At 39.5% G+C, this 27002-nt stretch overlaps 2 protein-coding genes across 16 annotated transcripts in view; both read left to right on the top strand.

Annotated features, from left to right (window-relative positions):
* The window catches only part of PHF20L1 (PHD finger protein 20 like 1), a 54493-nt gene extending 46908 nt beyond the window's left edge, over positions 1-7585 (top strand). For 9 of the 14 annotated variants that reach the window (XM_083827081.1, XM_083827085.1, XM_083827088.1 and 6 more), the window contains 5 exons: positions 219-305; positions 1208-1403; positions 1797-2166; positions 4506-4671; positions 5898-7585. In XM_083827081.1, coding sequence (XP_083683207.1) covers positions 219-305; positions 1208-1403; positions 1797-2166; positions 4506-4671; positions 5898-6040 — 962 coding nt within the window. In that variant the 3' untranslated portion in view covers positions 6041-7585. The remainder of the gene's footprint in view (positions 1-218; positions 306-1207; positions 1404-1796; positions 2167-4505; positions 4672-5897) is intronic. The other 5 variants (XM_083827082.1, XM_083827084.1, XM_083827083.1 and 2 more) reach the window with 1 other exon arrangement.
* Positions 7586-7735: 150 nt separating this feature from the next.
* The window catches only part of TG (thyroglobulin), a 165930-nt gene continuing 146663 nt past the window's right edge, over positions 7736-27002 (top strand). Inside the window, exons 1-7 of one of the 2 annotated variants that reach the window (XM_083827078.1) lie at positions 7736-16665; positions 18352-18460; positions 19532-19629; positions 20062-20265; positions 20550-20709; positions 25168-25274; positions 26412-26555. In XM_083827078.1, coding sequence (XP_083683204.1) covers positions 16581-16665; positions 18352-18460; positions 19532-19629; positions 20062-20265; positions 20550-20709; positions 25168-25274; positions 26412-26555 — 907 coding nt within the window. In that variant the 5' untranslated portion in view covers positions 7736-16580. Of the gene's footprint in view, positions 16666-18178; positions 18461-19531; positions 19630-20061; positions 20266-20549; positions 20710-25167; positions 25275-26411; positions 26556-27002 lie in introns of those variants that run through there. The other variant, XM_083827077.1, reaches the window with a different exon arrangement.

Raw genomic sequence — 27002 nt, 5'->3', positions numbered from 1 at the left:
TGAACCTTGATGATGGTAGAAAGTCATGTCTGATAATTCCTTATGTGGTGTACTCTTTGAGTAGTCGAGCCTTTTCTTATTAAAAACAACTAATTTGTCTTGTGTTCTTTCCCTGCACTGTACTAGGTACTTCGTTATCCCCTGCTATACGGAGACTGTGTCCCTAATTTTTATCTTCTCTCCCTTCCTAACCATTACTTCTTTTCTTTCTATGTCAGGAGAAAAAGGTCATTCACAATGTCAGTATTTTAAAGTGTATTGGGATAATGGGCAGAAAGGAGATAGACAGGGTATTCTCCTGAAAGGTATGAAGGGCTTCCATCAACCTGTTCTTTGTTCTGTATATGATGATAGTCTGATATGAAATTGAGTGTAAGATATTGCGATCTTAGTCAGTTTGTTTGTCTGGGTACCTCATTGTAAACAGTAATATTGGAATAAGTAGTATATGTCTTTTTTTCATAATTAAGTTACTGTAGAAGCATTAGCTAAGTAGTTGTTAACGCCTGTTGGGTTAAATCTATAGATGTTGCCATAGTGTGGGAGACCTAATGCCCGCTTACTTTGATATCCTGTCTAATAGTGTCTGGTGAAAGACCCCTCAAAGGAGAGGGTAAGAACTCTGCTGTCAGGTAGCTTTGAGATGTTTATTTCTCATGAAGGCTTTGAGATGTTTGCTTTTCATGAAGCCTTCTCCCAGCTTCTAATAAATAGATACTGAATTCATTGTTAAAGCAAAATATTTGTTGGCTTTACAAAAACAAAGTAGGTCTTTTGGACATAGCCATATAAAATCCACTCTATAATATTTCTATCAGTATTGTAGTTACTTTTTAACTCTCGGAGCTAACTTAAACTGGAAAACTAAGATGTCAATTTAAACCGATTTTTTGCAGTTAGATTGACAATACTAAACTTCTTTTATATCCTGTGCTCTAATTGCAAACTTAAGTTTTCATTTCAAATGCCATTTACAGAGATTATGAGATTCCAGCTTTACTTTTGTTTTCAAAATGATGTGTTCCCTTTAAAGCCATGAAAACTAAGTTTTAAAATCTCAATAAAATAACAAGATACTGAATCATTCTCTCATGAGTGTTAGGCGTTTAGGGGAGAGTAGAGCATATAATTATAACACTCTAGTTTTAAAAATACAATTGCAGTGTGGCTTTAGATGGTCCTCAATTTGTTTATTGCTTACACACAGGTCAGAGGTGGAGTGCCAAATATCTTTATGATAAAGACTGGCTAAACAACGGACACATGTGTGGATTATCATTTTTGAAAGAAAACTACTCTCATCTTAATGCCAAAAAGATTGTGTCAACCCATCACCTACTGGCAGATGTATATGGTGTAACAGAAATACTGCATGGACTACAGCTGAAGATTGGGATATTGAAGTAAGTATCAGTCCAGGGTCTATTCTCAATCTTTGTATATTCAGGGAACAGAAACTGCTGTTTCCATATGCGTTATTCTGTCATATTAAAAAAACATCTTCTCAAATACTTTAAATAGTTTCAGTGCAACATATAGAGTACCCTCAGCTTCAGTGGGAGTTAGGTGCTCAGAAGATCCACTGTTATTGGTGTTTTTTTTAATAGCTGACTTTGTGTTAAAGGGGCATTCTAGTTTTATCCTGAATTGATAAGTAACCTAGGAATATTCACTTACGTGTTGGATAATGGTACTTATCAAAAGATGTGGTCTAGCAGAAGTGGATGCTTGATAGTACAGTGCTGTAGGAGGTAGTTCTGTATAACATGTTTTTCTTTTTCTCCCCTTTGTTGTAGAAATAAACATCACCCAGACCTTCATCTCTGGGCTTATTCAGGGATGCGAAAAGAACAGGAACAAATAACTCTTGGGGTAGAGAAAAAGATAGTGACTTTGCCAGATGCTGTTAATCTGACTGAAAGGACGTGTCACAGTCAAAACCATAAAGAGACACCTAGCTTACCCCAGAAGATGGAGGAAACATACATCACAAGTGAGCACAGTTACCAAAAACCACAGAGTTTTGGTCAAGACTGCAAAGCAGTCACTGACCCTATGAGCTCAGATGATGAAGATACAAGTAGTTTTGACGAAGACCAGGAATTTTGTTCAGAGAATAAAAACTGTTTACAGTATTCTTTTAAAGATGATGGCATGAATGAGCAGGTAAGTATCATTCTTCATCTGGGAAGTTTCTTAATTAGAAGAGTATGTTCAATCTTACAAAGTTCAAGTACATAAAAGCATTTATCAAATACGTCAGTGGAAATCACTAAGAGCAAAGTTGGATCACTGAAATAGTTTCAGGTAAATAATATGTATTTAGATTGGTGAAGGAAATGAAAAATATGGTTAAAGTATTGCCTATGCTAAAACTGTTTGTATTTGTTCCTTTCCAATGTTTCAAAGGGAAAAAAAATATCCCATGCTTAACATGTGGGGTCTTGAAACAGAACTTCAGTGTTTTTTGAGAGGTGAGGAAAACAGGGCGAATTTCCTTTTTTCTCTCAATTCTGTTTTCTATTTGTTTTTTAATTGTTGTTAAACTGAGATTTGTAATAGTGTTTTTTATTGTACTCTTCTTTTAGTATCAATATCCTTTTAATATCAATACTAACTAGAATTCCACGAGTAATGATTTACAGATTAACTAAGCTAAAAGTTGTGTGCAACTTCTGAGTCTTATATTTCATATTTCTTCTAATTAAATTTTTTCAGACTTCTAGTCAGGATTATATTCAGTAAACATCTCTTTCTTAGTTTTGCATTAAGTGTTTGAACCTATTACATCGTGGAAAAGGGCTGAAACTTTTTAGCCTCTTATTAGTCACAGAATCATCTAGGTTGGAAGACACCTCAAAGATCATCTAGTCCAACCTCTGACCTAACGCTAACAAGTCCTCCACTAAACCATATCGCTAAGCTCTATGTCTAAACATATTTTAAAGACCTCCAGGGATGGTGACTCAACCACTTTCCTGGACAGCCCATTCCAATGCCTAACAACCCTTTCAGTAAAGAAGTTCTTCCTAATATCCAACCTAAACCTCCCCTGGTGCAACTTTAGCCCATTCCCTCTCGTCCCGCAAGGGAAAAACAACATTCTTCTTTTGCAGGTGTACAAGAGTCTGAAAGTTGTCATAAAGGGAACATTTTGTATTTACATTGGAGGCGTCCTATATAAAGATTAGTGACATAATGTGAATAGTGAAAGCACTAAAGAGGCAAACCTGATACCTTGCAAGGAGAAAGATTGTATCTGGAAAGTGTTAGAGTTTAGAGGCTTCTATGACTTTCAAAAACTTATCTTTGGTAAATAACTTCTTTAATGAATATTGTGAATATTAACAATATTTGTCCTCCAGGACTTGCTCACAAAGCTACCACCTGGATGGTCTAAGTTTAATTTATTTGATTTTTTGGGGGGTCAAGTCTTCAAAAGAAACAGTTAACTTTTGCTTAAGAAGTGACTAAAGATCTGTCAGTGACAAGGAAAGAACATGAACTAAACACTTCGTCAAATCAGTGTATTAAAATAAAATTCACTCCTTGCTCTGACATTTGCCATGAGTGACATTTGTGACATCTGACATTTGTGAGCACATGTATCCAGAATTTTCCTTAAATTAAATCCCTAAAATAGAATTATCAATAGTGAAGTAACTTCATCGGATACGAAGTCATAATGGGTATAAAACTGAAACTGCAAATCCTGCTAATTAATAAAGATACTGAACGCTTCAGTTAACATGTTCAATCTGGTGCATTTACTTTGGTCATTTCCATTAGCTGAAACATGAGATACAGGAAGATGAGGTGCCTGTGTGCCATCTCTGACTTGCAGTGAAGATATTCATTATTTCAAAGATGATCTTCAGATAGTATGTTGCATAAAATGTTTGTACAACTCTGGACGATATTATCCCCGTAACCATCCCAAACATGTTTAATTCTGGCCAGAACCTGTGGTGGTAAGTTACAGGGGATCGCAGCAGTAGTAGGAAGCAATCTTCTGTTTTAATCTGCAGTTGAATGGCCAGATGACTAATGCAAAAATTACTTCTGACATCTTGGGTATTAGTGTATTTTGGGCAGTATTCCTTCATTCTCTGGCTAAATTGGAAACAAATCTTAGGGTTTTTCGTATGTTTGGTGACGGTACACATATGCATTTCAGCACTTCATGAATTGACTCACGATTTGTATTAACAGGGCACAGGAATGCAGTCTGTCTTACTGCATTAAACAAAGTGCTTGAGCTGGTAAACTTTACCTCCCCTCATTCCCCCAATGCTATACGTGCTCATTTGTATAGAATTTGCATTTTGATTGGTTTAGTCTATTGACGTGTCATGGTACGTGGCTGAGTATGCTTTTTGTCAAGTAGACAGAAGTACAGTTCTAAGACAGTATAGTGTATCGTGATTCAAGTGTCAAAATCAGCACCAGAAATTAAATAGACACTCTTAAATGGCAATTTTTTTCTTTCTGTTGCACCTATGAAGAAGAATTCTGCTGAAGGAAACACTGTGTTTCTTTGCAATGAAAGAAAAGGCTCAGAGGAACAAGTGGACACGCATCTTCAATGGCAGCTAAATCTCCTTACCCATATAGAGAATGTACAGAACGAAGTCACCAGCAGAATGGACCTGATTGAAAAGGAAGTTGATGGTAACTGTATTTACAGATACTTGTTAATACTAGTAACAGCTTATTTCATAGTCTGTGTTGAAGGTGACATGAGAGGCTGAGGATTGATTTTTTTTTTTTTAAGTATTGTATTCAAATTTCAGCACCTAAAACTATAACTAAAGCTTGCACCCGTGGTTCTTCAGGTCTCTTCCACGGGTTCTTACTGTCCATCAAAGTAGCGTAAGTGCTTAGGACCCCTGACAATTTAGCTCAAGTCTGTGATATTAGACTTTAGAAGGCTTTGATAACTTGTCTAGTCTTTGTCCAGATATGGATCATAAATTTGATGGAATTTTCTGCAACTGGAGGGCTTTTGGCTTGATTGTTCTAGTACTGGACAGTATTCAGGAAAAGTGTGTTCATTCTGCCTTCATCTTTGGTTTGCTATATTACCACGTAATTGGTTTCATTAAACTGGGCTTCATGGGAAAACATGCGTGAGATTGTAGTATGGGTGTAAATATTACAGCACGTGAGTTTACTCACCAGTTGTAGAAACTTAGAAATGAGGAGAGTTTGAGTGTTTCTCAATTATATTTATATTTTTTTATATCAATTTATATTGAGAAAAAAATATCAATTTATATTGAGAAAATATAAAAAAAAAATAGGAGTCCTTAATTGCCTCTTGACAAATAGTCATCTAACTCCTATTTGCAGTTTTACTTTCAGTATTTCTGCTCATACTAGGCAGTATTTCTAGAATTTAAGTTCATCTTTTCCCTTGTTTGTCTCTAGAAGCTTAAAAATTATTTCAAAAACATTTGTTTGAAGACTGGAAAGCTGTTCTGTAGTCTGGACCTTGCAACTAGGAACCTGTAAAAGTGACAGAAGAGAGCCTAGAATTTCTCTGATCCTTGTGTTAAGGATTGCATTTCCTGTTGCAGATCTGTCATAGCTAGAAGGCTTTGAACTTTAAGTTTCTTTTGTGTGTGTGTAGACAGTAAGTTGTCAGCTAAGGGTATAATTTGCTCCCAAGCACCTTTTTATAACAACAATCAAATTAGAAGATATGTTTAGATTGCTTGAGTGAAACACTGAATTAGTGGTGATTTCCCTATTTTTTTCTGTAAAATAGAAGTCACAGCCTCAGTATATTTTCCCTTCTTATTAAAGATAAGATATGAAAGAAAAGTTTAATTTTTGTGAGAAGTATTTATCAGAGACTCATTCTAACCAATTTCTTCTCCGTTTTACTTCTGTAGTTTTAGAAAGCTGGCTGGATTTCACTGGAGAACTGGAGCCACCAGATCCTCTGGCAAGATTGCCTCAGCTCAAGCGACGTATCAAACAGCTCTTAATCGACATGGGGAAAGTACAGCAAATAGCAACGCTTTGCTCTGTATGACAAAAGGAAGAATAAAGAAATGAAAATAGGTTCTCTACGGTGAATTTTCTTACTAGCCACAAGACTGACAGGAAGACAGCAAAAAGCTGAGCATTTATATAGTTCTTTGCTGATTACATTAATAGCCTGAAGCTTTAGAGAGAGGAGAGGAAATCTAGAGTAATAAATCTGTTGTATTGAAAATCTGAATATTCAATGTCCAAACCTCAAAATGTAATATATTGCATACTGAGAAATATTGATTTGATCTTAACGTGAAAAACAAGGAAACTTCTGCATACAAGAAAGCTGAACACTCTGCGAAGAACAGTGCTACTATTTTGAAACCTTTGACAGAAAATTCTAAATTCAGTATTCAGCTGACTAAAAGTTATTGAGAACTGTATTTTCAATTAATTCCTCTTATCTTGCTAGTGAAAGATAGACACAGAGAGATCTGTATCCTCTCTACAAGAAAATTTATAGATTATTTCCTTCTCTCATGAATGTTCAGGAAAATGAGCATACTAGCTTTGATTTTGAAAGAAACTACTTGTCATGGTCTCCTTTTTAAAGTATTTTTTTAAATAGAAATCCTTATTACAGCACCCTTAGGCTCCTTTAAAACAGAAGTGGCAAATAGTGGTCAGATGTGCCAAATAATATTTACAACCACTGGGATGAGATTTTTATTATGGCTTACATGAAGGTTTTTTCCAAAGTCCTACTTGGTGCCAGCAATCCACCCCAAATTGTATGTAGGTGGGTTTTTTGTTTTTATTTTTATTTTTTTAATGTTCTGTGGCAGTATTCAGAGTTCAAAGTACCCTTTTTGTCCTGGATATTTCTGTTCTGGTTTGTGCCCTCTAAAACTTTACCATCCTCAGCTGGGATGAGGAATGACAAGATAAGCAAAACTGTCTGTGGCTGTGAATATACTAAACCACTAGGATAAATATCACAAGATACATTATACATTTTTTTTATAAAAATTTCCAGCTTCAGTGAATGAAACATCATGAAACCAAAGGCAACCTAGTTGCTCTGTTAGCTCTTGCTGGTTTTTGAGCCCAGGACTTTCCCTGTGCTTATAAGTTGCCGCTGTACCCAGTGCTACATACATACTTGTATGTGTATGTATATGTGTATAGATACACGTGTACATATATACATACTATATACATTTATATCTACATGTCTAGTTTTATTACAATAGACTATAAGAACTGGTGGTTAACATGAAATGTTACCTTTTAACAAGCAGTTTCTAAAATTGAAAATAATGTATGTACAGGTTTTGAAATTTGTAAAATATGACTGTTAAAAGGAGGCTATTTAACTGATGACATTAAGATACTTGAACATTTTATGCCTCGCATCTGTTTATCAGTTCTAGTTATCTGTATAAATGCATTTTAGAACCGATAGACAGTAAACTTGAATTTACCTTTTGATAAGAGTACAAGCCACTGTACATTCAAAAATTATTTAAATTTGCAAACACACTGTTCTATATGTAAGGTACTGTATGTAAAACTGTTTATTAAAACTATTCTGCATACTCTACATTTTCCATTTTTCTTCCTGATCTACATACAAGTGTAAAATGTGATTACAATAATGTACAGACCATCAAAAATCAAAAAATTTTGGACTGCCTTTTGAGGATTCATAAAATTGAAAAATGTGCCAAAGATGGATTATCTGGGAAAGACTTTGCAACCTGCACATTGAACTTTCATGATAAATCCATAACTGAGAAAGTAGCATGGCTGGTTCATTGCTAAAACATACCTACCCTGACATCTCCTGTCTGTCATGTCTGAAGTAAGTTATCACTCTTGATGTCGAAAACAAAATGTAAGCCTGTGTTACAGAGTGGTTGCTATTTCAAGTCTTGCCATGTCAAGCTTATAGGAGATATTACAGAGCTGTATGATAATGGAGTCAATTATAGCATCATGATCAGCAACTTCCTAATACAGAACGAATACAGCAGCTGAGGAGCTGTTGACGTTTTTATAGCAACTGTTAATAAATAAAGCACTCTGTGTTATATAGTTGGATGCTTAAATTACCGCTTAAACCAATATGAGTAGCTGAGTGACCTACTTGCTTTCTGATATGTGAGACTTTTATATATTATTCACTTGCTGCATATCCCTGAATGTGGTACTGTGTGTACTGTATAAGAGAAGTGTAAATCCCGGTGAATTACTTTGAAACAAAGTGGAGTGTATTTAGCTAATTTATACGGCATACACTGTAGCAATATTATGCAATGTGTGTGCAGGTGTGTGATGTAATATAACTGTAAATGTTACTGAAGGTGGAGGTGTGCGGAGAGATTCCAGGCGGGAGGAAAGGAAGTGCAGGGATGGAAGAATTTTCTGGAAAGGACGTCATGAGGTCATAGTCGAAGTTGCCCTTGTAGCTACTTGTGTTTGCAGCAGTCTCTAAATTTACATGAGTACGTAACCTTATCCTTCAGGATCCTACCTTATTCAGGGTGGACTGTGCTTACAAAAACAAGTAATCTGATTAATATTTATTTTTTTATCTTCGCTTCTTGTGTAGTCAATCATTATAGATAGAGAAAAAAATCTTGCAAGCATTCATGTCTTGTAAAAACTATGATAGTTTCCTTAAGGACAGTGTTATGATACATTCATTGTGTGTTGCCTGAATGCTTCACAAACTTGTCTTGGTTTGCTTTCTCAAATTGTGACGTTAGTCTGTGACACATGTACGTTAGTTTTGGCCCCAGTTTCTCAAGTACTCAGATGTATGGGATGCTTTTGAAGTTTTTTTCTGAACACTTAAAAGTCAAGTGCCATAAAAGTCTTAAGTGTTTTGCAGAGTGTAGCCTACAGTTGATTGCTTTGCTCGTGTGCCAGTCAAACCTGATGGGATCTGGTGCATACCAGTAAGTCTTCTAGTTGACATCAAGGGAATCCTTTTTTTTTCTCTCTAGGCATCATTTTCCATTGGTCTTCCTGCTTCTTCAATAAATAATCCAGGGATCTATACACAGTCTCTTAGCAACATCACTTACCTGGATATGAATTGCAGTTTCTTGTGCTCTATGACAAAGGAGGCTGTCTTCGAGGAGGAAATAATAGTATGTGGTGCTGTAATGACAGTTTTTGATGTTTGTGCTCAGAAAAGTAAAACAAATGTAAGTTTTTAGCCTTCTTTTAACTTACAAGATTTTAAGTAATAAACAAAAGGGAAATGCCATTGGACTTCTTGTGATTCCACAGGGCTAAATGGCAAATTTGTGGGGCCTTTAACTGCCTAGCTTTTTGTCTGGACTTCATCCACGCTGTTTTTTCTTATGGAGAGTATCAGGAATGAGTTGCTTCAAACCCTTCTTCCTGTACCCATAACAGCCATCCACATCAGAAATCTTGTGTTTTCAGTTGCAGTGGTGGCAGCAGGACATCAGTATTGCAGTCATAAAGGAAACAGTATTGGTGGTGTTATCAGATAACGTGTATGAGGGGTTGCCTATGTTTCAGTTATAAAATGAGAGTTGCTTCAAATTGTAGGGCAGGGAATGGTTGGAAGATACTTCCTACTAACTCTGTTCTTGGGTAGCTGTAGGGAGGTAATGCCCATATTTTGGCTATTCTGGCCTTAGATGCATAGATCTTTGTTCAAGTATAGAGTAATTTACAGCCACAGAAGTCCATAATCCTATTTAGAAGATGAGTTTTGGTTTCCTGATGGTTTTCTTTGCTGCCTTGCGAAGAATTGAAGCTGTTTTTCCATGGGTGCAGTCCTCTTGTAGAGCTGACACCCTCCCGTCTCTTCACCTGATATCTAAGTTTCTACATGTGCTCCTTGGCTGTTTGTTTTCCACCTTGCATCTGACTCTCCTCTTGTTCTTCAGTTTTCTGCACTCTGCCCTGTTTTGTGATGCCAGGAGGGTTTCAATCTTGTCCGCTTTTATTTTCTGGCTGCTGGGGGAAGCGGTTCTAGGGAAAGGTCTCCTCTGCTCTTCTCTCTTACATCTTAAGTGTCCTACAAGCTGTGTATGGTCGGATTGTCTGTACCGTGACAAAATCTTCAGATGGTTTTGCTGCCTTCCTCTAGTACACATCGTCTGATCACGTGCAAATGTTGATCTCCTGCTCCCATCTGGCTTCTAGATTTTCTGGGCTCAAATTAATTCTACAAAAGCAAAACAACCAAACAAAAAACCTACACTCCAGCTCTTGCCAAGATGGATGTTTTCATGTACAGGAGTCACTTGGGCTTTGCTGTGAAGTTACAAAAGTATTTTAATGCTTGCAAAACAGAATATTTTTCCTCTGTATTTGAAGGAAAACTGCAAATATTTTTTTCACTGAGACTTTAAAAGACAGAAAACAGATCCTGTGCTGAGATAACCAGAGCGTGATGTTAAAATCAGCCACAAAATCAGAGATGGGAAGCACTGCAACCAGGAGCTTCATAACAAGAAGTGGGCAGCCCATCCATCTTGAGATTCTCGCCTTATTACCGGCTCTCCGGAGGTGCTGATGTGTGAAGGGGGTCTTGCACTTATGCCCTTCACTGCGAAAGGGAATCACCTTTGCCATGTCAGTTTAACAGACTGGAACCTTGTGTTTTCTGTCTACTGCTTACAAAAGTTGCAGTCTGTCAGCCTTAATTTCACAGTGCTTATTAAAACCAGAGGCTCTAATCCATCGCTATCTTTGCATTCAATTAGCTGCTACTGTTCTTTCATTTTACTAAGACTTATGTGGCTATAGGTGATCACTTTACAATTTTTTTGAAATACTTCAGTAATGATTTTTTATTATACCGTGTTATGTCCTGGGCGCCGGTTATAGGGATCTGTCTTTAGCAATAACTATTATACACTATGTGTATATCTGTTTATATATGGAAAATAAATACGGAGCATGTAACGACTGTGAAAATAACCTGCACAAAGAGCAGAGTGAGCACTTGGCGGCCATTCTGCACCAGCCTGAACAACCCAAATGAAAAATTGGAGACCGTGTGGAGAAAATGAACTAGCATGAAAAATTATTCAGGAGTGGATTTCCCTTTACGTGCACATGGGGCTGTGTGTAAGCTGTAGACGAGCCAGCCTTGAGTAACTGAAGCCGGTTCAATTGCTGTTTGCTCAAACAGCAGCTTCCTCTTCTGTAGAACTGGCGAGAGCCACTGTGTTCAGCTGTAGCCCTGTGCATCAGTGAGTTGCCACTAACCACGCTGAGAGAGGCAGCAGTGCACTATGAAGAAATCTACGAGCGATGCAAAGTACTTTCTTCTGTGATTTGTCTTTTTATAATAGCAATAATGTTGACTGCATTCTAATACAATAAAGGTCTGTTGAGATTATGTGCCTGGGCTTCCATTCAGTGGACTTTAGTCTTAGTGAGTGGGTGAGCATTTGCGTATGTTTTAAAGCAGTAGGGAATCTTCACTCGTGTGTTTAGCCTGTAGTCAATAAACTACATACAGTGATGGATACTCTTTTATTTGTGTACATCTCAAAACCTTAGGGAATCTTCAGTTGTATTTTAGCCTGTAGCTGAATTATGTAACCAATAAATTATTTGCAGTAACGAATGCTCTCTTACTGTGCAACCAAGTAATTAGAAGACTTTTCTGTTCCTGAGCTGCTCTGGTGTTTTAACAATTTCAAGTGTTGAGTTTTGCAATGCACTCGGTTCTTGAAAGGGTCTTTTAACAACTTATTCACAGTGATGGTATCTCTTTGTGGGCTGATGTCTGCCTTCTAAGAGCGTTTTTATAGTTTTGTCTCTGTGTGATGTCATTACAAAATAACTTCAGTTTATTTTAATGATTTCTTGTATTTTAATATTGTCTATAAATGGTTGTTCAGGATTGTACTGTAGTAGGAAATGAGCAAGCAATGCTGAGAATATTCCTGTCCTAACCGTCTTGTGGACTGGGGCATAAATGAAATCAGGCAGTATTTAAACAAGTCACTGATACACAGAAATAGTTTAGTTGTTCACATAGCAAAAATTGCTATGATCTTGAACATATTTAAAAAAAAAAATTAATGCAGAAGATCTTTTCTTTGTTACTGAAGACAACATCTCAAAATGTTCTCTTAAATTTAAAAGATATGTGGCCAAATTCAGATCTGAAACGCTTTTTTCTAGCCCTGAGTTAGATCAAAGATCTAGCTATCCAGTATCTTATGTTAGGCAGAAGCCTAATGTTGAGCACCCAGAGAACTATATTGTCGATAAAGAGAAATATATTGATGACCAATACAAATTGGTCTTTCCCTTAATGTAACTTTCAGTTCTAGAAAACAAATGTTTCCTCAAACAAAATCTTTATGAGCATTTATCAGTTTTGTTGGTCTCTATGAGTTTGTTTAATCCATCATTTTTCAGTAATTTCTATCTTTTTAGACCACAACCCCCCTCAGGTGACATAATGAATTCCACAGCTTTCTTGTGTGGCAGGAGGACTTAAAAAGCAAATTCAAGGAGAAATCCGACTTCCTTGACCTAGACTCTTGCGTTCAGTTCAAAGAAGGTTAAGTATTGCGTTGTCAAAAAGACCACAAATAATTTTGGCCTACCAACACCAGAAATTCAGCACCTTGTCGATGTCCTTGTGTGACTAAGGATGTCTACTCTCACACTGATTAGTTTGCATTTGCCAGATACTGAATCTATGAAGCGTGCAGACCCATCCATCACTCCACTGCTGACTGCAGACCTGAGTTCTGCTTGGGGGTTCAAAATAGTCTGCGTTTCTCATGCTATAAGATTAAAATAAACATTTTTTACCTTCTATTGCCAAGGTTAGACATGTTAGACATATACGGGAAAGGTTGTGCTATATCCTGTTAGCTATGTAAGAAAATACGTAAGATTTGTTTCTTACATATGAATATGTAAGAAAAAAAAAAAAAGCCATGTCATCTATCCTAGGAATGGTTTGTTTCTGGAGAAGTAAAAGTAAATTCAGGTTTTGTTAAGTGGACTTCTTTAGGTTCTTCTGTCACCAAAGGCACTTTGCCAACTGGTGAATGATAATACAATAAATAAATAAATAAAATTGAGAAGTTCTCTGCCTACTTTTCTGACTTAGCCAACTTTAGTGTTCTGATACTTCCCCATCATTTTTTTAATCTGAAGAACATGTGTATGCTCTTCATCTTTTAATTTTGTTGTTTTGTCACATTTGTCGTCTTTTGAGAATTAAATTAGAGATAATAAGTGCTTCACAGATCTACTTATTGCTGTCTGTGCCAAAATCATGTGAAGAAGCTGGGAAAGAGTCTCATGCTTGAGAAGAAATGTTCTGAATGTGAAACTTATTGTGCTCACAAAGGAGAGCTAAGCTGCTAAGGAATAGCACGAGTCTATGATTTTGTGTGGTTTTCTTAAAATGTGGGAGAGGATGGGCCATTATTTGATTCCTATTTAAAACAGAAAAGCAGTTATTTAAAAATAAATGAAATACATGATATGGGCATAACCTGACAAAGCTTAGAGTTCTTAAAATTTTTACTTCCAAATTGCTGCCATGTTCAGGAGACTTCCTTAAGCTCTTTCATTAATATAAGGTTTTTTAGGCTCAAGCTTTATTTGTATGAAAGCAACTTTTCTGTGGATATAGATGTTTATGTACACCTATAGAGGTAGCACTTACCCTTGGGCTTTCTGCTATGTAATCGTGGCACTTACACAAATCTGTGCAATTTTTCTGCTAAGAAAGTAAATGCAAAACTGGAACACTGGGTAAATGGTCTGCTTCTCCCTTCAGGTCTGAGATTTCAACAGAATGTATCATCACGCTGACATTTTTTCTTTCTCCCAATCAATTATGATTTAGATTGAGTTGCTTTTCGATGGTTTATACAACAAATAAAACCTTCGTTTACAGCACTAAAGCAATGATTTTGAAGACAAACTACTTTTAAGGCCATATTGGCTGCAGGGACATTTTCCACTTGCTTCTTTGCTTACCATCAGTGATGAGCTAATTTGAGATATTTTTCCATCTTTTCCCAGATGGTAAAAATAGAGCTCAATGCCGTTGTCCCTTTACTGAAGGGAATGTTATGCACTGAGCATTTTCTTAATTTGTCTCACCAGATCATGGGTCTTTTTTTTTTTTTCTTCTCTAAAGAATGTGGATTGCATATATTGCTCTGTAAACTACCTTTTTTTTTTTTTTCTTTAACTTTTTTTTTGGATCCATGGGCTATTGCATCCCACTGAACTTGCGTGTACCAAAATGCCCATTGTGGCGTGATGCACATCTAGAAGTGGTTTAAGTGATACAGATTGCCAGCACTCTCTCCCACTTGGCTTTTGAAGAGACTTTTAAGACCTGGCTGCTCTTCCCACTTGCATAGTTCAGAGGTTGTTTTCTGAGTGTTTTTGAAGGGAATAAAAGCAGTCTTGGGAATCAACAGTATGCAGATACTGTAGATTTGTGCTTCTTTCTGTTAATAACAGCCCTTTGAGACCTCCTTGGTTTCCTGTCTGCCTTATTCCATTATAACTACTAATGACCTTTGGTAGTCAGCAAGGGAGGAGGAGGAAAGTGAACATTTACCATAAAAAGCCTCTCTCTCCTCATTTGCTGTGCAAGGATTGCCTGAAAGCAATTGCCTGGATAACAGTTCTGGACTAACTTTAGGAAATGGGTTAAATAAATGTATTGCTCCCCCTCTGCCCCATCGTTTTACATGTAAGCACAGAACCTGCTGCCCCTGGAGAGCCCACGGCATGGGGCTGTGCTGGCTCTTGTTGCTCTTCTGTAACTGCCCCACTGGAATGGGGGTCAGACACAAACCTGAGACCCCTGAAGCATATATCCAGAAAAGCGTGGAATATATTTCATGGTCAAACTTAAAATCTTTTACAATTCAACCACCCTAGTGCTAATGCTGTTCTTTGTTTGGTCTGATGGCTTTGATCTGCATGTATATTTCCCTACATACACTCTACTAATCCAGAAATTAATTTTCTTTTTGTGTCTGCTTAATCCGGGCTGTTACAGAAATTTTCTTTATGCCTTTGAAGGTGCCTTTTTCAGCCTGCCCTCTACACTGGACATGTTCTTCGTTGTTTCCCAGCTTGATCTTTCTGCTGACTACTGACTTAAAACCAGAATAGACTGCTTGAAAATCAAGTCCAAATATAGCCCCACTCATTTTAAAAAGACTAATCCTGGTAAAGCAAGCTTGTACTGCTGTTTGAGGTCACATTTACCATATATATCAAATGCTGTAGCACTTAAGAGGTCTACAACTCAGACAGAAGGATGCTCGAATCACTGTTAGCGCAGGCACAGTCATGGTCTGTAAGAGGGTATCGATGGAATTGTTTCTAGACTCTCTGGTACCCAAGGATCACAAATAAGAGTGCTGCTGTCACTTTTTTTTTTTTTTTTTTTTAATTAAATCAGCCTAAGTCCATCCTCAGATGTGTACTTCTATTATTATTTAGCTAATTGTTCTGGGACTGGTTGTCGAGCTAGCTTTACATGAATGTGAGTTCTTATAATTCCTCTTGCAGGTAAATGCTACTTGAGAGCCATAAGAGGCGGACAAGTAAGAAATGATACTCTAGAATCAAGAAAATAATAGTTCTGAATTGTTTTAGGTTGAAGATCTTGCATGTAATAAGTTCACAAAAGAACTGACTTGTGTTAACGTGCTTAATTGCCATACACGTATAACACCTAGAGGATGAAGCCTCAGAAACTAAGCTACTTCCAGCCAGATATTGGGCTGCATAAAGTGCTTGTTGCAAGTGGAATTTGAAGAAAAAGGTTGAATGCATTTGACTCTGACCCTCAATTCCCTTCACAGTCAGTGGAGCTGCAGCTATCCTGTTTCTCGCTTAATAACTGCACCACAAGGTGTATTTGCTCATAGCGTTGCCTTGCTTGGAAGCCTACGTCTTGCCTCTCCCCACAGTGTGCTAGGCTTTCTAGAACAAAAAAATGTGCTTCTAATAAGGGGCACAAAGTCTTAACAAAGGCAAAATATAATACTTAACGATTATATTTAAACACATATTTTGATCTGTGATGTTTTTTCAGTGTTGGCAGCATTCTTCACAAACCTGCCCCATGCCAAGATTGCCTGATGTATTTCAGATCTCTAACTTGCCGTTGACTTCAGTGGGATATCAGGCTCCTGGGCAAGGGGCTGGATCTCTAACTCAGTGCCAATGGTTGTATAGGTGACAAGAGTATCTTTGGCCGAGGCCATGTCAATCTGCTTAATGTGCGTGGCGATTTAACGAAGTCCTCCCAGCCGCCCCCTGAGCCTGCTGCTGCTCGTTCTCCTTTCCAGTGCCTGGGCTCAGGAGTGCTCCCTGCAGAGGGGCCAGGGCTCGCTGATGGAAACCACGAGGGCAGCTCCAGGTGAAGGGGCCCCTTGTGGTTTTCTCAGAAGTATCACATGCGTCACTCGTCCATCTCTGTGGCCAGTCTACCAGCACATAAGGGAACTTATTGGAACAGTGGTTGCTATAAAAAGGCAGGCGGGGGCTACGTGTGGTGTGCAGGGCTGCCTCAGTGACACCAGGGGATGGAGCTCTCCCATCGCAAGATGGGCTCCATCCCAGTTTGCACCCTTCTTTGCTTTATTAGCATAGCAGCAGCCAATATATTTGGTAAGTATGCTTGTCCTTTTCCTTTGCTCGTGTCCAGTAGTGACGGCTCCTGTGATCTTTGTGCTGCTCTTTGCGTTAATCCAACTAAGTAGATAATGATCTTAAGTCATTGGTAGATGTAGATAATGATCTTGAGTTGTTGGCAGATGATTATTGTGTGCTGTGCAGACTGAGTTTGGGCTCCAGGTTAAATCCTGAGCTGTGAGGATTTAACTGTGATTAGGGTAGTCTGAGTTCAAGTACACCTGCACTTTGGGTGGAAAAACAAAGTTTTCTGGAAGAACAGGCTGGAGTAGAGAAGCTTGGATAGGAAAAGGTGCTGCTGCAGCAAAGCAAGGGTCATCAGATTATATTTTCTACTCATGTGTCCCATCATCTAATTTAGGCTGGATCCTCAGTTTAAGATATTGGATAGTACGAATGCTGTCGCCAACTCTGGTCTGTTTAAAGAACCCAAGTTTGCTAGTCCTGCATGATAAGCAGTTTGAGTCACCCACTAACATTTTAACTCAGGTGCCTCAGTAGGCTGTCTCTGGCACTGTACAAAGAGATCTCCACACACCCTACAGCAACTGCCTGAGTCATGTTTGAGATGAAGTGGTGTGAGGTTTGTCTGCATATAGATATCTATAGGTGAGCTAACCTAAAATCCCTTTAGAGTCTCATGGCATTTTTTACATGGGCTTAAGGGGACACAGTAAAAACTCACAGCAAAAATGACCGAGAGTTCTGAAGTGTACAGAAAACACCTCTGGCTCAAGTCCCAGAGCTGCAAATCAGAGGCTGAAATTATTCAGAATACGTATGAAGTATTTACACTGCTATACATGTGGTTGCACTCAGATCAAATATTGCACTTAGTGGATCTGTGGTCTAAATCTGCATTTACGGCTTTGTTCATTGTATTTTATTTATTTATTTATTTTATAACTGTTCAACAGAATGAAAAGCATGATATTCCTCAGATTCTGAGGACAGGGAAACTGTCAGATCAACTAATCTGTTCTGTAAAAAAAAAAAAAAAAGAACCTACTGAATTTCATTGTTCTCCTAAAACTCCTTAAAAAATTGGTTTTGAATGCATTAAGAATTGAAGAGTAAACTGTTCTCTTGCTTGGTGGCTTCAGTACCTAACCACTTGTACTGGTAAAAAATTAAGAAGTACTGGTAAAAATTAAGAAGTAAATTAAGACTCCTAGTCTGACACTACCTGCTAGGCATTGATTCCTTTAGAGAATTCATGAGATTAAGAAGTCTTTCATGAGATTAAGAAGAAATACCTTTCCTTTTGATAGAATAGTAATTATTTAGCTTTATTTTTTCACAGAAGCATTAACAGTGATGTCCCTCCCTATGAGAAATAGTTGTGGTTATGGCAAAACACTGTTTTGTGGAGGTAAACACAGCTAACTCTAAGAAAACTACACAGGTACCAGAAAATTATGCTGTATTAGTACAGGACAGAGCTGATATTAATTAAATACAGGCCTGGGAAAGACCTCCGTCACATGCTTATCCTGCATCTGGCAGCCCAGCTAGTTTGTTTGGTGCTGTCCCGTGTAGAAATGCAGGGAGAGCTCGTGAACCTGGGGCTTTCACTGCACAGCACCGGCACTTAATGGGGTTTTGTTAAAAACAGGCTCACAGTGAAACTGCACTTAGCGTTTACCTTCTTGATGCTTTCAGAGTACCAGACAGATTCCCAGCCATTGCGTCCATGTGAGCTTCAGAGGGAAAAGGCTTTTGCAGGAGGCGACACCTATGTACCTCAGTGCTCAGAAGATGGCCAGTTCAGGTAAGTCATCCCTGCTCTGATTCGGCTGTTTTACCCTGTGAGTTTTCACTGCTATTTAAATGTTTAGCTTCAGTTTTGAAGAGCCTCCCTACCAATAGACTGGAGGATGAGTGGCATAGGGGACTGGACTGAATGGACCTCATTGAACTATATTGCAGATTCAGCCTCTCCTGAGTGAATTCATAGAATCTCAGAATGGTTTGGGTTGGCAGGGACCTTAAAGACCATCTAATTCCAACCCCCTGCCATGGGCAGGGACACCTCCCACCAGAACGGGTTGCCCAAAGCCCCATCCAGCCTGGCCTTGAACACCTCCAGGGATGGGGCATCCACAACTTAATATTAACTTAATACTGGAATTAATCTCTGTGTTTACAATTTAATCAAAGACTAATAGGATAATGGTGGTGGCATCATTTGCATATTAAATACTTGATAGAGGTTGCTGTGTAATGCAAGTGCTATCTTCCTATGCACACTCATGGGCATGAGACCTGGGATCAGTGTGCCAGCTGACATAGCTGAGCCAAGCTGACTTGGAGAAGTTATTCGCACTGCTTTAAGTAGCACAGTTGAGTTTCCTCCTAAACACAGTAAAGGAACTAAATAACACATGGACAGCAGTGGTTTAGAAAACAGCACATTGCTTGAAGATGCAAGAAGCTAATAAGTTAAAGCTGAGGGGAAGCACAAATTGTAACGTTCACTAGTATCTTGCTGTTGTTGCCTTGGATGGGGGACCTAGATCATGCTAGATTTGAGTTAGAAAAGATCTCAAAATGTAAGCTAAATCTCAGATACCAAGTATCAGCATTCTGTGCAACTTACTTGCCTCCTGAATGACTTCAAGTCAGTTATTGGCAACTCCTGAAGACTCCAGAGAATTACTAGAATTAAGATTCCTCATCAGGCAGACCCAAATGATTTAGAGCCACCCAAAACAAAACCCTTTATGGTTCCATTATTTGCAGTAATAAAATACTTGAACCTGCTTGCTATGGTTTATGTCCCATACTGACTGAGGATTCTGGAGCTAACAGAGTAAAATGTGTTCCTCATGTTCTCCTCCAGGACAGTTCAGTGCAGTAGGAATGGTCTCTCCTGTTGGTGTGTGGATGAGAATGGCGTTGAGGTACCTGGCAGCAAACAGGATGGATATCCCATATCTTGTAAGTCAAATGTTTCCACTGTTGTTCAGAGTGGACAAAAAGCCACTTAAATCTTCACTTGAAATGTTGAAATCAAGAACACGTTGACCCCAGGATTAGATGGACTCTATTTTGTTGTTACTGGGTCTTTCTAGCTGAATATCTGGAGTGTCTTTGAAGCTGATCATGGAAATGTGATACATTGAATGGTCTGTATTCATGAAGGTCACAATAATGTAAATCATGAATGTAAGCTAAACTGATTGTATTTATCCTTAAGTTGGAGATCTTCAACCCCAACTGTGGAGGGTTTCTGTATACCAGTTTTTATGACCTCAAATCCACAATGTCGTGATTCCCCCTCTGAGAAAACTCAGCTGTTGTCTTAAAAAAATAAATGATTCAGTGCCCCAAAAGTACTTTCCTCTAACGCTGCCTGCTCTGGTACTACAGGCTTATCCTTCTGCCAGCTGCAAAAGCAGAGGATCTTGGTGAGTCGCTACATCAACAGCAGTAGTATCTCCTACATCCCTCAGTGCACGGATTCAGGGGCATTTGACGTGGTGCAGTGCGACACAGAGCTGGGGCAGTGCTGGTGTGTAGATTCGGAAGGAATGGAGATCTATGGCACCAGGCAGAGAGGAAAGCCAACAGAGTGTAAGTAAGATTCAAGAAAATGGTAAGTTTTGTGTGAACAGAAAGTTTGGTATGAATGAAAGGTGGTAGATCATGAACTTGGACACTGTAGCCTACACTTATCCTATAGAAGTATAATTGCTTAACTGAGAAATTTAAATTAAGTGGCTATTTCCTTTGGTTATAAAGACAATATGAGGCACCTAGTTTTGCGTGTTCAACATAATGAATCTAAGCCTCTTCCAAGGCATGTCCTGGTTTGAGGGAAGTTAAGCACTAATAAATATGACTTCTTTTTTTGTTAGGTCCGGGGACCTGTGAGATCCGAGACCGTCGCATTCTGCATGGGGTTGGGGAGAAGAGCCCACCTCAGTGCTCGGCAGATGGAGAGTTTCTGCCTGTCCAGTGCAAGTTTGTCAACACTACAGACATGATGTTTTTTGATCTCGTTCACCATTATAACAGGTAAGATGTAGGCTTCTGAAACTGGGAGACAGTGTTGCACATTGCTTCAAGTCAGGATCTTACTGCATTTTTTTCTCCACATGAAGTTCTTTTTCTGTGACCCTATATGATATGATATTGTTTTCTTCTAATCAATGGACCAAGAAAAAAAAAAAAGAAAACTTTTTTTTTTTCCTGAATTAAATCTGCTCTTCTATAAAATCCCTGCACTCTAATCAGTGTGCCTTTGCTCAGTATTTGGATCTGTATTTGGAAAAGTAGCAAGGGAAACCTTTCAAAGAGACACCAAGCAGCAGGTAAATGCAGAAGGAAGAGAAATTCAGATGTATATATGAGGTAAGAAAGATGATTCCATTTGGAATATGAGAACAGAAGGACAGAGAGACAAGTGGCAACAGGAAGAGCAAGTTCTATGTGACAGTGAGAAAACTATTTTTCATCTACACAGTGTCAGATTTGCTTGCACAGGGGAGCCAGCAAGTGATGAACAGGGATGTGATGTACAGGCCAGCTTCTGATGGGTTGGAGTAGGCTGGGGAAGATTTCAAAATGCTGGATCAAATGCTTGTCAGTGGGAACGGGAAGCCATTGTCCTTTGGAGGAATCAGGAATTAATGCTCACATGGAGAAATAAGGGCTGGGAAAGGAGAACCGCAGAGGGAAGAGTTAGTGTCTTGAGAAGTGCATTTGTCTTGGCATCTCAGTCAGCACATTTCTCCAGAGGAGGGCAGTGGAGTAAATGTAATGTCTCGTTCTGACTTGGCTCTGTAGCAGCAAAGGCATTTTATTGTAAGCGTCAATTTTGCTATTTTGAGGGTTTTCTTCTTTAATTTAAGCAAAACTGAAAGGCAGGCCCAGATGCACGGTACAGATTTGTCAGAGCTTCGGGAGAGGTTATTTTGGCAAGAGCAAAATAGTCTGGCTATTTTGTTTGTTCGCCTGTGGAGTGTGGAAATTCTAAAAGAAAAAATTACAGAGAAGAAAGCAATGCTTTAAATTAACATTTTTTCCCCTCCCACTGAGAGGTTTGTCTGGAAAAGGTCTGCAAGACTGGCCTTTTCTTGTGTCTATGTCATGTAATTAATCACAGCAGGACCATTTCACTCCCAGCTGTCTACCTTTCTAATTATGGCATAGGCTTAATCCATAACCATATGATTTGAGTATCTTAGGTCATTAATATATTTATTTTTTTACAGTATTCCTGCCTGGATTATCATTATTTTTTCCTATAAGCATGATGCCAGAATGCAGAGTCCAAGTGATGAGTTCCACAGTGAAGGACTGTGGCAAAATAGGGATTAAACCCTCGTTTTAAAAGGTTTGGGTTCATGTTCTGACCATTGGGAAAACATTCTTTGTCTCTGTGGACTGTTTTTTGAAATCTAAATGTGTCACTTAACTCCCTTCCCATATCATTTCCCCACACCTTTACAACAATTCCAGAATAAATTAGTGTGTTAAAAAAAAAAGGGAGAAAATATAATAACAATAATAATAATAAACCTAAGCCTAAGACATTACCAGGGCAAAGACTTTTTGAAAGAAAGCAGGCCCAAATTTCCTGCCTTACCGTAATACTTGACTGGACTGCTGTTTGTTCTTTTATACAGACTGTGCCCAGGTCTTGCTTGGATAGGCAGCCATATAGAAACCCCTGTAACAGACAGTGGAGGAGAGATCCAGAGCTCAAAAATCAGGGAGATTTTTTAACTTTCTTGCTATAATACTCATCAAACTAAAGACCTTGGTTAGCTCACTGGAGGTTTTGCTCTATTATGTGTTAGATTAGAACCAAAAAATATCCTGAGTTGGAAGGGACCCATAAGGATCATCCAGTCCAAGCCCTGGCTCCACACAGGACCACCCAAAAATCAGACCATGTGTCTGAGAGCATTGTCCAAACGCTTCGTGTACTTCTGCAGGCTCGGTGCTGTGACCACATCCCTGGGGAGCCTGTCCCAGTGCCCGACCACCTCTGGGTGCAGAACCTTTCCCTCACACCCAGCCTGACCCTCCCCTGTCCCAGCTCCATGCCGTTCCCTCGGGTCCTGTCGCTGTCCCCAGGGAGCAGAGCTCAGCGCCTGCCCCTCCGCTCCCCTCGTGAGGGAGCTGCAGGCCGCCATGAGGCCTCCCCTCGGCCTGCTCTGCTCTAGGCCAGACAAACCAAGGGACCCCAGCTGCTCCTCATATGTCTTCCCTCCGGACCCTTCACCATGTTTGTAGCCCTCCTTTGGACACTCTCAAATAGTTTTATGTCCCATGTGTTGTTTTTTTGGTAGTGTAAAAAACATGTTTTGATATTCTCCCTCCACTTCTGAGTAGTCAGTGAGAAAGAAAGGCAGCTGTGACTTCAGCTGCACATACAGAACACAGGGTTATTTGCAAACCTGCTTTTGAAGATCAGTAATGAGTTATCTGTGCTGGAAGCCAAGAGCAGATACACAGTTGGAGGAAAAGGTCAGCAACCATGCATTTATCTACTTCGTTTTTTAAGTGCAAGCACTCTTCTTGAAACACATGGATACACAATGAATTTATCCACAACTTAAGCAGTCATCCCTGCTTCATCCTGCTTCACTTCTTTTTGGACTGGGCCTGATAGATGAGGTCTTCTGAGTTATGACTTCTCACCTCTAGGACTGTGATTATAAGGAGTCTGAGAAAAAGAAAAGGAGCAGTGGGGTGTGAGTTTTCCAAACATGATGGATGAAGTTCTATCGTCTTGTTTGTGTGGGCCTAATTTATATCCTTTTGCACTTTATTTAGCTATATTCTTTACTTAGAACAAAAGTAACCAGGATGGCAGGATATGACTGCACATCTGTCTCATACAGAAGTGGTATAATTATGCATATGGCATCTTAACATTGAGGATAAAAGAAAGAAGCATGCAGATTTTTATTTTATTTTGTTTATTTATTTATCTTGCATAGCAGCTTGTGTCACTAAGCTGGATGTCGAGATGCTGAGGGGATGAGCTTCAAGGACATGGGTGGTGTAGGAGGCTGCCTTTGAGTCTGTAGGGGCACTGCTCTGCTAAGAGACAAGATCACATCCATGACTGAGCAATGACCAGTGCATACTTCAGGGGTACCAGAAAGCTCTTGAAATCCACTAAGCCATTTATATCCACAGAGAACCTTAGGAAGATGGTATTTAGTTGTTTATAACTTAAATTGAATTGTTTTAATGCTGACACGAGTCCCTTTATGTTCTGAAGTATGACATTTTGATTGCTTTTAGCACACCAGTGTCAGCAGCGGAGCAGACTTTGGCCATCCAAAGCGGAGGGAGTCAGTAGGCTTTTAATTTGAAGACGTGGGAAAGTACCAAAGAGGAGCAGCACTACGCAGTGATGTGCAGGCTGTGGGACAGGAGTGCTGCTGGGATAACCCCAGAGGTTGCCAGTCCTTTCCTTTGCCAGGGCTTGCTATCGCTGCGTGTGTCCCTGAGCCACCCTAGGGTGTGCTTCCAGGTACTGAGGAAGCAGCAACCTCCCCAGCTCTGCTGGCAGGAGGTGGCACTTCCCTTCTACTAGATATTTCCAAATAAGCCACATGTGGCCGGGACATCAAGCCTTTATCGTATATCAGGGGAAGGGTATGTCTCTATAAAATAATACATGTTTTTTGCAACATGGTTAATGAACATGTCCCACTAACCATACTGCTTGAATCAAGAAAACAAAATCTATTTGTTTGCAGAAGCCCTAGAATGTCTGTCAGTTAAGATCACATTTATTATATATTTTTTTCCAACTCTGACATTAATAAGTTTCCTTCCTAAATGATTGCTTTGTTGGAATCTGGCTGTTGTCACTCCCTAGAATATTACACTGGGAACTAGCAACTCTTTGATCTCCAGAAGTAGGAGTCAATCTTGGTTGTAATGTGTTTAAAAACCTTTTCTCTTTAATCCGTTGAGCTGTGCTCTCTGAACGAAAAAGATTAGTGAGGTTTCTATCAGCTTTTGTGCTTAATTCAGTGCAGAAAGCATACATAACGTGGAGGGAAGAGGAAGCAACCTGTTTGCTTAGGCACTCTGCCATCCTGTGCAGATTTGTGGAAGGAGTTAATGAACGGCTGTTGTAATAACATTAGGCCAACATGCCTCTATTTTACACTCTTTGGCAGGCTTTCGAGGGCAGGAACTGAACTGAAAATGAATGTTAGAGACTGGGTGTGTGCATAGGAAGGATCCGAAAACTGTCTGAAGGGAGATATTATTGTCCTGTATTTAGTTTAAAGGAACTCGTGAGACCTGTTAGCCTATGGAATAGCTGATTTGGGTCATGTCAGAGTCTGGCTGACTCTAGCAGGCCGAAGGACTGCCCAATGGCTTTGTGCTGGGCAGAACATCCTTGCCATACAAATCTGTGAGGGAAGCTCAAATGCTTTGTTGTTGTTGTCAATGGGCCTTCCCTGAGCCTTTCACAGGAGGCTGTTTTTCTTCCAGGCTCCCGGCAGCTTTCCAAACCTTCAGCTCCTTGCGGGAGACATTCCCGGAGGTCTCTGGGTACTGCTACTGCTCGGACAGCCTGGGGAGAGAGCTAGCAGACACCGGTGAGTACCTCCCTGCACCTCACATGTCAACTTCAGCAGCTTTGAATTCCCAGGGAAAAGGACAGATAAGAAGTGTCAGTGTTCAGCTTCCTTTGGGACTCCAGGTTCATTTCTGCAAGATGTAAGGGCACAGAGCAGCCGATGTGACCAGAGTATGGGAAAGGCTGGAGCTCTCTCATGACACTTGCTTACACAAGGTGAACCCCACCCTGGGGAGCAGTGCTCCAGGAGGGACAAGTGGAGGCACTGCCCAGGAACTAACCCTGTCCTTTTTGGAATGGTGGAATAAGATTTTGGAAAGTCCATCCTCTATCCACCTTAGAAAGCTGAATCCTATTCAATGTCCAATCAGCAAATGCAGGGGAATATAAAGGACCTAGAGGATGAGCTATTTTCTTCTTGCTCAGGTGGTTCATCCTTTTCTGTCGTAGCCTAAGGTTACCTTTCAGGCATGTTAATGGTTGATGGGACATTGGGACATTTTGGAAAAAAAAAAAAAGAAGAAAAAAGAAAAAAGAAAAAAGAATAAAGAAAAAAGAAAGGCTGTTTTTTGGTTCTTTTTTGTTGTTGTTCCCCAAGAAAGAGGAGGCAGAACACTTCCAGATCCTCATCCTCAGATATTGCTGCTTAAAAACTAAAGCCAAAAATAAATAAATTAAAAAAAAAAAAAAAGCCTGGGAAAAATGCAGAGCATGATGGCTTAAAATTTACATGGTAGATGAGAACTTCAGTAGTTAATTCCTATGAGAAATTCTCCAAAAATCTGTGCACTCAGAGGAACTACTGCATGTCTTTTCATTTACTTGTTATGCAACCAAAATGGTTAGGAATTGGTTTTTGGAAACACCAGGCAGTGATATAATTGCACAGTATCAATGGCGCTACTGCAGACTGAACCTAACACAACCACAGCCCAGTGCCGGGTTACTGGATGCTCCTTCTGCTCATTTTGGTGCATGTCAAAGTGCAAAGCCAATGACTGGGCACTCAGCAGCAGGGTTTATGGTGCAAGGCATTAGGGTTATGCAGTATAAGGTCACACTCGGGTCACTTTAGAGGACTAGCTTTCTTTTTCCAGATAGGTTTTCGACTGCAGTCTTAAAATAAGACCCTGTGCTAAAAGCCTCTCTTTCCCAGGCTTGGAGCTGCTGCTTGATGAAGTTTACGACACAATTTTCTCTGCACTGGAGCCTGCCCGCACGTTTGCAGAGACCAGCATTTATCGGATCCTGCAGAGGAGGTTTCTGGGGGTGCAGCTGGCTACCTCCGGCCGGTTCAGATGTAAGTAACACCCAGTAACATTAGCACCCTGCAAAAGGAATGATAATTTGAGATCTTTATGACAGCTGCAATTGCGAAGAGTTGTTTTAATAGTCTCCTGTACTTAAAGGCATATAATATCACAGTTTCGGTGCAAGAATCGTGGTCCCTGCATTGCAGCTGACTTTTAGTCTCTGGACTGTAGATTTTTAGCAGCAGAGTGTACCTATCCTCTGATGAAAGCTTTCCCATGCACTTGAGGTTTGCGTTAGTTGAAAGCCTGTGAGTTGTCCCTGTCTTTTGCTTTGAGATTCTGGAGAAGGATCTGATGATTTATTATATTAAAAGCCTGAGAAAATGCTCCCTAATTTCCGATAGTAGTCAGAAATCAGAAGAATCTTACATTGGCCACAGCCCATTCCATCCCCAGGAGACCGTACAAGAGGTTGTAGAGCCTGAGCCAGCAAG

The sequence above is a fragment of the Anser anser genome, assembly GCF_964211835.1.
Source record: "Anser anser genome assembly, chromosome: 2".
Classification (NCBI taxonomy): Eukaryota; Metazoa; Chordata; class Aves; order Anseriformes; family Anatidae; genus Anser; species Anser anser.
The sequence above is the reverse complement of the archived record's forward strand: the minus strand, read 5'-3'. Positions and strand labels throughout refer to the sequence as shown.